General features: G+C 55.7%; 6 protein-coding genes and 1 non-coding gene across 7 annotated transcripts; 3 read left to right on the forward strand and 4 right to left on the reverse strand.

Moving 5' to 3' along the window:
• The first annotated feature begins 1 nt into the window (after position 1).
• Positions 2–1,559, forward strand: B0H18DRAFT_204187 (MEMO1 family). The gene is made up of 8 exons (XM_048037106.1): positions 2–109; positions 158–195; positions 249–348; positions 405–473; positions 528–640; positions 687–798; positions 855–989; positions 1,048–1,559. The coding sequence occupies exons 1-8, from the start codon at positions 99–101 to the stop codon at positions 1,442–1,444; spliced, it is 975 nt and encodes a 324-aa protein (XP_047900738.1). The 5' UTR covers positions 2–98; the 3' UTR covers positions 1,445–1,559.
• On the reverse strand, positions 1,537–2,204 carry B0H18DRAFT_1113457 (uncharacterized protein; the record flags this gene model as incomplete). Its single annotated transcript, XM_048032950.1, has 2 exons — positions 1,537–1,626; positions 1,689–2,204. 2 exons carry the CDS (start codon positions 2,202–2,204, stop codon positions 1,537–1,539), a joined length of 606 nt encoding a protein of 201 aa, XP_047900739.1.
• A 590-nt stretch (positions 2,205–2,794) lies between these two features.
• On the reverse strand, positions 2,795–4,464 carry B0H18DRAFT_1152593 (uncharacterized protein; the record flags this gene model as incomplete). The annotated part of the gene is made up of 6 exons (XM_048035739.1): positions 2,795–3,388; positions 3,443–3,866; positions 3,926–4,064; positions 4,091–4,135; positions 4,168–4,314; positions 4,425–4,464. The coding sequence occupies 6 exons, from the start codon at positions 4,462–4,464 to the stop codon at positions 3,143–3,145; spliced, it is 1,041 nt and encodes a 346-aa protein (XP_047900740.1). The 3' UTR covers positions 2,795–3,142.
• A 3,574-nt stretch (positions 4,465–8,038) lies between these two features.
• Positions 8,039–9,526, forward strand: B0H18DRAFT_1081769 (uncharacterized protein; the record flags this gene model as incomplete). The annotated part of the gene is made up of 5 exons (XM_048031439.1): positions 8,039–8,322; positions 8,384–8,475; positions 8,527–8,870; positions 8,945–9,195; positions 9,259–9,526. 5 exons carry the CDS (start codon positions 8,039–8,041, stop codon positions 9,524–9,526), a joined length of 1,239 nt encoding a protein of 412 aa, XP_047900741.1.
• Positions 9,527–9,790: 264 nt separating this feature from the next.
• Positions 9,791–10,412, reverse strand: B0H18DRAFT_867728 (Sm-like ribonucleoprotein; the record flags this gene model as incomplete). Its single annotated transcript, XM_048039880.1, has 4 exons — positions 9,791–9,961; positions 10,017–10,132; positions 10,194–10,262; positions 10,358–10,412. The coding sequence occupies 4 exons, from the start codon at positions 10,410–10,412 to the stop codon at positions 9,791–9,793; spliced, it is 411 nt and encodes a 136-aa protein (XP_047900742.1).
• Positions 10,413–10,556: 144 nt separating this feature from the next.
• B0H18DRAFT_971620 (NADH2 dehydrogenase) lies at positions 10,557–11,555 on the forward strand. The gene is made up of 2 exons (XM_048043816.1): positions 10,557–10,919; positions 10,978–11,555. The coding sequence occupies exons 1-2, from the start codon at positions 10,597–10,599 to the stop codon at positions 11,054–11,056; spliced, it is 402 nt and encodes a 133-aa protein (XP_047900743.1). The 5' UTR covers positions 10,557–10,596; the 3' UTR covers positions 11,057–11,555.
• A 6-nt stretch (positions 11,556–11,561) lies between these two features.
• Positions 11,562–11,652, reverse strand: B0H18DRAFT_t11. Its single transcript has one exon. It is a non-coding gene; the product is annotated as a tRNA-Ser (tRNA).
• Positions 11,653–11,672: the final 20 nt, after the last annotated feature.

Consider the following 11,672-nt stretch of genomic DNA (forward strand, 5'->3'; position numbering starts at 1 on the left):
GTGCCACTAAGTCGCTCTATCTGACGTCTTTCGGGCAAGCTTCTGACTGTATCCTGCTCTCTGCGTTCTGCACCGCAACCCTCACTCTCATTCGTACAATGTCCTCCCGGTATGTGGCACAACACGATAAGGTCCGAGTCGGCTGACTCTGGAACAGGAAAGCAACGCACGCCAATTCGTGGTATGTCGGAGATGGTATGCGATCGTATTGTGGCTGCATCGAGCGATCTTCTTAGCTCATCGCGCAGGGCGCAAGCTGGAGTCCGAGCTGGGTAGCAATCTCGCCGATGTTGAGGGGGATGAGGAGTTTTCGCCTCCGATCAAGGGCTGTAAAGCCATCATTGCTCCGTAAATATCTGCGGTGAGGCAGTGGGTTGTCGCATAACTGACCTCGAAGTTAACAGACATGCGGGTTATTCGTACTCTGGACGAGCGGCGGCATGGGCTTACAAGAGTATCGATACAACTGGAATGTATGTACATTTACGGCGCGCAGATGGCTCTGCTAACGTCGTCTCGGATCACAGAAAGCGCGTCTTCGTCTTGGGCCCTTCGCACCACGTCTACCTAGATGGCTGCGCTCTGTCAAAATGCGAAAAGTACGAGACCCCACTTGGCGATCTACCTTTAGACCTGGACAGTAGGTGATGTGTGTATCAAAGGGGTACCACACTCATTTGCGCTAGCCGTCAAGGAGCTCCGTGCAACGGGAGAAATTCAAGATATGGACGTCCAGACTGACGAGGATGAGCACAGTATCGAGATGCACTTGCCCTATGTACGGAAGGTCTTCGAGGGGTACGTCATAATGTCTGCAACCATGATGCGTTCTTAGTACTGAACATCTGTGATAGATTGAACATCGCCATCGTCCCCATACTTGTCGGGGCAATCAACTACAACCAAGAAGTTAAATTTGGTACCCTTCTCGCGTCTTACCTTGCAAGAGAAGACACATTCTTCGTCATCTCTAGCGATTTCTGTCATTGGTACGTTTCCTGTTCTTGGGCTTATGCACGCGCTGAACAAGTCTCGTGCAAATCCCAGGGGTACCCGCTTCCAATACACGTTCTATTATCCCAAGGCTCCCCCGACCTCAGCACCTGCCATCCGATTGTCCAAATCCGATCCATCCCCACCGTCGCTTGCCACTCATTCTATCCATGCATCAATATCCGCATTAGACCACGAAGCCATGGAGCTCATGACCATGCCACCGCAGACCGCGCACCAATCTCACCTCGACTTCGCAGACTACCTCAAGAGGACCAAGAACACTATCTGCGGCAGGCATCCTATCGGCGTACTCCTAGGCGCTCTGACGGTCCTGCAGAGTCAAGGACGGGTCCCGCATCTGCAGTGGGTCCGGTACGAGCAGAGTAGCCAGTGTCAGAATCTGCGGGATTCCAGTGTCAGCTACGCGAGCGCATACATCAAGATCTAGGCATATGTCCGCTGCATGTATACATACAAGGACCTTGGAACGTGTAAACCCTGTACTATCTAATAGATCTCTATACCAATCCGACACCATCCCTACATCCTTGATTGTGCGTCTGATAGCTGTAAGCCGACAGGCTCATCCGGGTCGTCTTGCGTTCCAGGTTCTCCAGGTTCTTCCACAACCTAGTCGATATGACAATGTCAGTAGTCAGCAGGGGGCCATAACCGTGTCAGGATTGGTTCACCTTGCCGTTGGCGATTTGTATATCTTCGAATCCCCAGTCCCTCATGGCACCTTCCTTCAGGAAGCTGCCGTCTGCCAGGCGGCTGGCTTCCCAAGTCCCTACGGTAGCATTGACTTCTGATTTGGGATTGAATTCCGACACGGTGCAGCAGCCTACTCTCAGAGGAAGGTTCCTGTCACCCAGCAGTTCCCTCGCCAGAGCAATAATGGTGGCGGCGTGGCTGACAAGCAAGATGTGTTTGTGCTTGCCTCCGTACCTGCGCTCGATTTCAGGAATGAGTGCGCTGAGGAAGCCGTGGCATCGGTCGTGGCACTGATCTACGTCTTCTCCTTTCCTTGAGGCGTACCATATAGACGACCAGGAGTCGTCGATGTCAGGGAAGTAGGTACGCAGCGCGGTCGCGGCAGACGGGCGGGGATGGAGGCCGTACCGGGCACGACGGGCGAATACCACTCCGACAATCCTGATATCCCCGTTGAACGACGATTCATATTGGATGGAAACCACACTCACCATGCTCGACAAAATGGGGACTTTCAAAGCATTAGATGTGGGCGTGGAGGTTGTAGACAGCGGTCTAGGCAAGTTTGTATGTGAAGACCCGGCGGACGGCTCTGACGAACGGGTCACTTACAGTACGGAGAGACAGAATGAGAGTCGGCGTTGATCCACAGGCAGCGACAAAAGTGTTCCGCCAGTTCTTCCGCTTGAGTCAACCCAAATGCGGCGAGAGGCGGGTCTCGAGGGAGTCCTGATCACGGTTACATTGTCGGATTATGAGATGCACAGGAGTTCATTTGACATGCCTGTGACAGACTTCCTGTACAGATATCATATCAACGATGATGCGATGAAGGTGGTTTGCGCAGAGGACCCACCACTCTGAGGTCACCCAGTTCAGTCTGAAACCTAAGTACATATGCATAGTCAACGGGTCACCCTTGATATATCATCGGAACAGAAGCGTACCATGCCTAGCGATGTAGATAGTTTCAATCATCTGGCGTGGAGGTCTGAGGTCAAGGCGGGTCCTGGTGGCCCGATGGATTGCTGCATGATATAGCCTGACCCCGATGCACGGAACGCGGTACACGCGGCCTGGCTTGCCCAGCCAACTTTGTCAAGCCATGAGCCATATGTGTACTTGACGCTCACGCCGTCGCAAAGTGGGATTGTACAACGAGAATCACCAATTGCACACGCAATACAGACTAGTTACGGTAGCATAAGGTAGCATCATGTCATAGACTTCATAGACGTTCGCGTCAGTGTACCACAGCCACGTAGATAGATACAAGAGGCAGACGGAAAAGCAGGGCACACACAACAGACGATGAAGAGAGGGCAGATTCGTATGCAGATGGGGAAAGGTCGGATGGAGGTGGATTGGCGTACTCGCAATATATGCGCTGTTGTTTAAGTTTTTATGACCGCTCGGACAGCGATCAAGACGATCATGAGAGCGAGGGGAAGGCAGATTGGTCGTCAACATCGACGACGGGGGTAGCGGTGGTGCCATTGGCACGGCCCCGTCCTCCACCGCGGCCACGGCCACGACCACCGCGGTCGCCACCGCGGTCGCCGCCACGGTCGCCACCACGGCCGCGACCGCCACGAGCGGGGCGCTCGAAGCGGGCGTCGATCTCGATGAAGACCTTCTCCTCCTTCTTGCTACGGTTCTTGGGTGCGGATGACTTGGTCTGAGAGGGATCGTTCGTCAGGGACACAATGAATTAGAAGGAACGGCTACTCACCTTGCCTACGAAGTAGGCGGTCTCGTCCTCGTCCTTCTTGCTGACAACGACGGCATCCTTCCAGATGGAGTCATCGCCTTCGTTGGCCTTCCTGGGCTCAAGCTTGGGCACAGCAGCGAGTTCCTTCTCCCTCTGCTGCTTCAAGTACTCCTCCAGGGTGAGCGTGTTGTCCTCCTCCTCGGGCTCCCTGTCCCGGCCGCGTCGGCCCTCAGGAGCCTTTTCGGGCTCGGGTGCAGGAGTGTCTTCGGTGGTGGTGGGGACGGCCCAATCATCTGCACCGCTCTCAGCTAGACCCCAGCCGCTGGCGTCGGCGGCAGGGCTGGTAGCATCGGCGACGGCATCACCTTCACCAGCGGTTTCAGCCTTGAACTCGGCCTCGCCCTCGTCGGCACCCCAGCCCTGGTTGACCTTCTTCTCAGAGTCACTGGGTATCGCGATATTAGCATGTATCTCGCAAACAAATACGCGGAGAAGCAATCGTACAATTTGCCTGTCTGGCTGTGCCTATCGAAGGGGCGTCCGCGGCCGCCACGACCGCCACGGTCACCGCGGTCACCGCGACCTCTGCCACGGCCACGCTCGACTGGATATCCAAGGCGAAGGTCCCCGTAAATTGACGGAGCTGTACGAGTCTCGGAGTCAACTCACACTTCTTCTTGGGTGCCTCACCCTCGCCAGCGGCAGCGTCTTCCGCTGCATCCGGGTTGATTGAGCGGTGGCCTTACCGCCCCTTTGGTAGTACCGTCCGGCTCGCGAGGCAGGTCCTCCACGACCCTTCTGAGTCCCGCGCGTAGGAGCAGCAGGGGCGGGGGCAGCCTCCTTGGCCGGTGCCGACTTGCTGACCGGGCTCGACGGCCGTGAGGCGTCATCATCTGTGATTGTAACGAGTCATGGCCGAGACATACCGCAGTGTTCGGAACGAGAACATATAGCAGACAAATTAATCAGGATGTGGTAGGGCAGCCGCCGGCAGAAAACGGACCTTCGAGGAGGGCAAACGGGTTTCTAGTGGCCACCGACATTTTTGACGGGGCCCCTGTTTGAGTCTCTCAGCAAGAGAGTGTCTTTGGACGGCGTACAGACGTTTGAGTGGATTGACTGGCGCTGGGCAGAGGCAGCATTGGATGCTGCCTCCAGGACACGGACCCCGGCCGTGGTGCCACGGGTCCTTCCTTCAGCCACTGTACAGTTCCTCGGCCCCCATAAAAGGCCTCCTCCGAGCGTTTCCCGCCATAACGCTTAAAAACACAGGTGTGTGCTGTCGCTGTCGATTGCGTGTGTCGTTGAACTGATTTGTTCTCATAGCCCACAAAAGCATCTCGACGATGACTCGCTCGCCTTCTAGGACTGGAGTGGGTCGAGGACCTCGAGACCGTCACAATGGGCTGGAGATCGAGAATACCGTCAGGTTGTGAATGATGGGACTTGGGTGCGGCATGCTCGTGCTTCATTGATTGGACTTATGTCTCAGCAGTCGGTCCTTCGTGGCCGCTGTGTGGGTTGCGTCGCAATGTCTCGTTGTACAGTCTCTTTGTTCCTCGATGCTACTGTAAATCATGCTGAATGTGCATATTTATCAATGCCTGTCTTGATGAATGCTGGCGTGTGTTGCTGGACGGGTGCTTTGTTCGAAGTGGATGGTTTGCGTGGTCTTCAAGATTGCTGAATATGCTGAGAACCTTCGAGGTTGGGCTCGATGCATTGACAAGTCGGTATTCCGGCCCACAATTGCCTCGGCGAAGCGGTTCTATTCGGCACTTGATGCTGAACGGCAACGTTGAACAATAGCGTTTTGTCGCGCGAGATGACTATATCTCCCGAGCAATATTGGCGTCGATCGCCATGTCTCGGAGTCGACTGTTACACTGCTTGCAGACGCCCAGCGGGCCTGTGACCCGTGACCATCTGAGATAGCCGTCCGCCCCGCGACGCGGGTGCCCAGCTTGGGCCCCGCTCTCCTGGGTGGGCGTGCTTACGCTCAGCCTTGCTCTCCTCCTCTATCTCTTCCCCCTCGGCTCCCTCGTCCTTTGCATGGCTGCTCGCCGACTCGCCATCTCCGACCTCTTATGTGACGAGCCCAATGAACCTCGCCAGATCTCCCCCCTCGGCAGCCGGTGGAACAACCGCCTTCCCGGCCGCTCCCCAGTCAACTAGCCAGCATCCTCAATGACCCTTCGGATGGCCCTACCAACCAGGACCCTCGTAGTGATGTTTCATTCAAAGCGATCACTCCTCGCGCCCTACCTCACGATGTTGTCCCTCTGTCTCTCCACCCGTGCATCAGCAACGACATACGCCTTCTCCCAGTCTCCGTCGGGACGCCACACTGGGAGGGTACGCGGTCCCCCATGCGGCACAGACGCACATAACGTACGATCGAGAATTTGTGTACAATGAATGTCCAGACCGGCAGGTGCGCCGAGTCGGTCTCCCGAATATGATCGTGTTCTCGCCGGTCGGCAAGAGCACTCGCAGGTAATTCACCCCATCAATTGTACTCGACACGGCCACCGGCTCCCTCTCTGCGACGACCTACTCCTTAGCGAGGCCATCGTCATCGCGAAGTGCGCACCCTGAAACTCCCACAATTCAACCATTCTCCCCTAGTCTCTCCTACCACGCGCATCCTCACTCTCCGTCAACGTCACATTCGCCATCCTCAGTGTACAGTTTGCCTCTACCACAGCGGCAGCCATCTCATTCTCCTGCTCTCTCTGCACGACCAGTCACTGCGTCGCCTGTCAGCTACTTTCATCCCCCGCCGACACAAACCCCACCCTATCCGTCCCCTCATACGCATTACGACCCAGTCCGCTCTTCGCTTCGTGGCCCCGCGATGGTCGGCCCATCTAGTCCAGTATGCTTTTCTCCGGGAGCCCCCCGTCTTCTCTCCTACCCACCTCCGAGTCGCGGACGTCCTCGCTGCCGCACGGGTCTCCGAGAGAGGTCGATGCTCGTTCATCGGCAGCGTCTCTCCAAACATCCTCAATTCGCCTTCGCCATCGTTGCGGGGCAACGCGGGTCTTGGTGGCCTCGAAGCCCTGGTGCAAGCCGCCACGGAGGAGCGGAGGAGATTGAGTGGGGAGATGGGCCTGGTCTTCGAGGGCGGATAGCAGTCCAAGGTAGCAGAAGCCCTGTGGTGGAGCGTGCGTCTATTCAACCCGTGTCTACCGTCTACACAAAGCCATATCACCCCTTGCTGTCCGTACGCCTTCCGGAATGCGTCGGATATCCTGAACGATGATGTCCCTGTGCCGACTTCTCACTCACGGGACTTTGACGGCGAACCCCCTCGAAAAGACGCAAGAGCTCAGACGCACCCAGTTCGAACCATCTCCTTTGGCGGTGCAAGGCCTTGTGGCCCCTCCTCAACCCGACGTGGTCGCACTCGTCTCCACCGCCGACATCATCCACAGCGTGTCATCTATGGTCAAAGAGAGAAGTCCTGAAATTGACGGTGATCTGCATACGACAACCATGCCAGTAGCGCCGCACGAAGCGGGGGCTGCAAGGAGCGAGAACGAAGCAACGGAGGCGCCTCCTTCGTGAGCCCGAAGAGCAAACCACTACAGGACACGGTAGATGAACAGATCTTGGATGCGGTGGGCGTGAGTACGGCGTGTGTGGACGAAAAGACAAGGGTAAGGAGAAGGAGAAAGTGAGGGAGAAGAAGAAGCGCGAGCCGAAGACGAAGGAGAAGGAGAAGCGCACGAGTGAACAGAAGCACCGCCCGGCCCGGCTGCGCGAGAACGGAAGGGGACCTCAAAGACCAGGACGCACACGAATGGCTCCTCGAGCACTACGCTTCGGCATCCCCCAACGCTGTCCCAGCGCCTTCCCCGAGTGATGAGGCGACGGAAAGAGCAGCGCTGTCGGCACCACCAGCGCACACTCCTCGCGGTGTCAAGCCAGAAGACGGCAGCCGTGGGCGCCACCATTCCGATGGCTCTGGGGTCGCTCGCTCGAGCAAATCGGCAAAGAAGGCGCGGAGTCGAACACCTACTCCTCTGGCCATGCTAGAGGAGGAACTCGAGGGTGTGCTGCCTGCAAGCCATACCACTGGGTCCATCGAGGACGACTTGGGTTTGGATCTCGCGTCGCCAGCGATGGCTTCGTCTGTAGGCGGGGGTCTCCTAGACGACAACGATATAGACGTGGATAACGAACTGCTAAGTCTGGTCGATGACACGCCCCCTGTGTCACATACTTCACGTCCAAAACCGTCGCATGTCCCGAGGCTCGACGTCCACGCGCGAACGAAGACTTCGCAGCCGGGTAGTGAACGAGGGTCGATGCCACCTCCCGCGTCCCCTGTCAAGGACAGCGGTAGAGCTCATTCTGTGAAAGCAGGGGACAAACCAGATTCCACAGGTGCTGTCGCAGGGCATAAGAAGAAAGACGCGTCGCAAAAGGTGCGCTGCTCTCTCGTTCGATATGAATGCCTACTCATGTAGCAAATGTATCACACAGCCAGTACCCAAGGCGAAAGCTCCATCGAAGCCGAAAACAAAGGCTGCCGCGACTGCGACGACATCTAAAACCAAATCCAAAGCAGCCAAGGATGTGGTTGTTTCGGCCCCGAGCCCTACGCCTGGCATGCTCACACCCTCAACATCCACATCTTCTGTGAAGGGCAAGAAGACTGTTGCTGCCTCAGCTGTCAACCCGGTCACAAAATGCTCCGCGTCTGCTGCTGGAGGGCAGTCGCGCTCGAGATCTACGTCTGTCATGCCCGCGGCGCCTGGGACTGACGGCGATGGGAAGCCCGCGGCTGAGAGCACGGATGCTGCTGTGGAAAAAGATCGAGCGCAGGATGACAAACTCTACTGCATCTGTAAGACTCAGTATGACGAGGATCGAGCAATGATTGCGTGTGATCGGTAGGTGTTGTGTCCTAATGTCACCTTTGGATCATGCTAATATTCGATGCACCGTGCGTAGGTGCGATGAGTGGTATCATACGCAATGCGTCAACATGCCAGACCTGGAGATCGACTTGGTGGATCAGTTCATCTGCCCGCTTTGCGTTAAGAGTAAGCCGCTATCATCTCGCGACCGTGCACTCTCTGATCCGTCCACGCCAGACAACCCCCATCTCAGTCTGAAGACCACGTACAAGAAACGTTGCTTCAACGGACTGAAGCATTCAAACCCAGCATCACCTGGTGCCTGCCATCGGCCTGCTCGCGGCACGTACTCCAAGTACTGCTCAGACGAGTGTGGCATTACGTACATGCAATTTCGCATCAACGCATGGCGAGGTGACAAAGACAGCCTCTGGGAGAGTGTCAAGGAAGCACGCAAGCGGGAGGGCGTCGTCGTCCTTGTGACAGACAGTCATGATAAGGGCGAGAGCAACGGCCACGCCTCCCTGGAGTCCAGTTCAACCGAACCTGTTATGCAGATTGTCAAGCCTGCGCGGACGAAAGTTGAGCGCGAGACCGAACGGCTGAACGGTCTGCTGGATAAGATCTCTATCAGACGTGACGAGCTCAAAAAGAGATGGACGTGGTGCTTTGGCGGGAGAAGCTGGTTGAGCTTGCCGCTGCTCGTGCGGAACAGATGGACGAGTGTGGTTGGGATCAGCGACTTTGCTTCGGCGAAGAGGAGTATGCAGAGTTCGGTGTGAGCGTGCTGGAGAGCTATGAGGAAGTGGAGCAGGCGACGGGCGATGCCATGCAGGTCGACGTTGCGCAGACAGAGGACGGTGAATGGTGGTGCAGAGGGCATAGGAAGTGTGCCCGGCATGCTGGGTGAGTGACAACGAACGTAAATTGCATCCATTGCGTTCATTGTTCTGACAAACACTTTGTCAGATGGCAGAAACTCCGTTCGACTGAGGTTGAGTGCGACAGGGACGCTCTCGACGGGGCTCTCCTGAAGCTGACAACACAAGAACGGGAGATTCGCAAGCGCATCGAGGACGTCATGCATCCAACCGCACAATCCTCTGGCGGGGAGCCCACGGGTCCTCCGCTAGGATCGCCATTGCAGCCCCTGAACGGAAAGACGACAAGCAACGGACAGAGCAAGTCCAAGGTCAACGGCGACGCTGCCAAGAAGGGGAAGAAGAAGAAGACATAACTGTATCATTGATCTGAATGGTTGTCATTAGTATCGTAAATCCTTGCTCTCGTGCTTTGCGCTGTCGCCTCTTCCTCGCTCATACGATTCATAGAGTAATCCTCACACTTGCACACTCCATTGTACGCAGACACGATAATATGTAGCTGATGCGACTGAAATACGACATGACGAGAGCAAGGACGGCTCCTGGCGTAATGAATCTGCCAATCTCCCGAGCCCGATCCTGGATAACAATGATACAAAGCGGAGAGTCTACACTCCTCAGTAACCGTCCCCTTCGCCGCCCTCCTTGCAGAATCCCTTCTGCTCGAACAGGACCTGTGCCTTCACTTCTTCCCGCTTCTTCTTTGTTGCAATTTCCTGCCTGTGGTAAGGCAAGAGCTCCTCCCACGGCACCTGTCGTAGCGGAACATCGTCCTCCTTGTCCAGATCCTGTAGTGACCGTGAGTAGTGCTTTGGAATGAAGCATGATGCAATAAACACGCACGACTTCACCAAGTAGTACAACGTTCTCGCCACGGATCAGGAAAAGACCCTTCCATGATTCTGCGAAGAAATCACGGTAGTATATCCTCTCGACGGTGTCTTCGAGGACCAGATTTGCTGCACAGCGAAGGGATGTTCAGTACATACGTCGTTCTTGCGAACGAGCGGCGTGACATACCGAACTGGTCATATGAGCGCAAAACGCCTTGAAGCTTCCGACCGTCTCGCAGTACAACCAGCATTTTCCCTGGCCGACGCCAGACAGTGTAGACGAAATGGATTGGTAGGATTAAGTGCTCAGGATGGATGGCTGATCTTGGAGTTTACTTGGGATAGACGTACTGTCGACGCAATCCACAAGCGACCCAGACGTTGTGAATGGTATGAGCGAGTCCATATCTGTTGATTTGCCCGCCAGGGGGCGACAGTCGCGGCGAGAAACGATGAAGCAGGTCGCAGAGGAAGATCGACTGCGACTGGAACGCACACTTCCGGCAAGCGCCCGTGACCCGACGCGGTCGCTTCAGCGCTTCAGCACAGTGCAGTGACGATCCTTCCCACCTCGACGTCGACTTCTCACCATGTTCCGTCTTACTCGCCCTCTGCTCAACCAGCTCCGGAAAACCACCACTGGGATAACGGGCCTGGAGGTCCACCATGACCCGATACCACATCTCATCCAGACGTACCAGACCACCTTGGAAAGGCTCTCCGCTATCCCTGAGACGTCCGTCTACCGGCAAGGCGTGGAGGCTCTCACAAGGCACAAGCTGAACATTGTGCAGGCGTCGGGAGGAAATGTTGCTGAGGTTGAGAAGCAGCTGGACGAGGGTCACATAGAGGAGTCGCTAGACGTCGCGACGGATGAAATGAATCTGGTGTCCAAGGTGGTCGAGTGGAAAGCGTAAGTCACCGTCCCAATCATCCCATATCAAGCATTCCAAACTAAGTCTTACGCGCAGGTGGGAGCCTCTCGTCGAGAAGCCTGAACCCGGGCAGTGGGAGTACTTCGGCAAGACAGCAACTGCATCGTCGTCATGAATGTGCTGTGTACGTGTTCCGCGGGTCCTATGAAGTTCTTCTCAGCTGAGCCGGGCATTGTGCCTGCGGATTTATCCTGATGTAGAGAGGACCGCGAATCGCTTACCATAGTGCATCCTAGAGCTTTGACCATGCATACCTCGAATTGCAACACTCCACGAGCGATTGAACAATCGGCATCTCGTGCGCAATCAATACTCATCCCTTCAACCATCACTGCAGTGTATCTAAAATACTGTTCTGAGAGCTTGCGCTTGTAAGCAGTGACCAGTGACTGCTCGTATGTACTGTTGCCCCGCGCGCGACGACAGATATTCATGCTGCAGACAATAAGGCAACGTACACTGATATGTCACAAATGGGTAGAACATGCTTGATTCCCCTACACAACAATGACAACGGTACTTACCTAGGATAAAATGGCATCATACTTATAGATTGGAATGTAGCTTGATGAGCAGGCGTCCAATGCTATGTCATACTTACAGAAGTTGCAAAATGGTTACGCTGCCAGCAGGATTTGAACCTACGCGGGAAAATCCCAAGTGATAATGAGCAGTTCAAATCACTCGCCTTAACGACTCGGCCATAGCAGCTTGCCGGGCTTATAGCTCAA

The sequence above is a fragment of the Fomitopsis serialis genome (assembly GCF_022376445.1).
Source record: "Fomitopsis serialis strain Sig1Antser10 chromosome Unknown B0H18scaffold_2, whole genome shotgun sequence".
NCBI classification, from domain to species: domain Eukaryota; kingdom Fungi; phylum Basidiomycota; class Agaricomycetes; order Polyporales; family Fomitopsidaceae; genus Fomitopsis; species Fomitopsis serialis.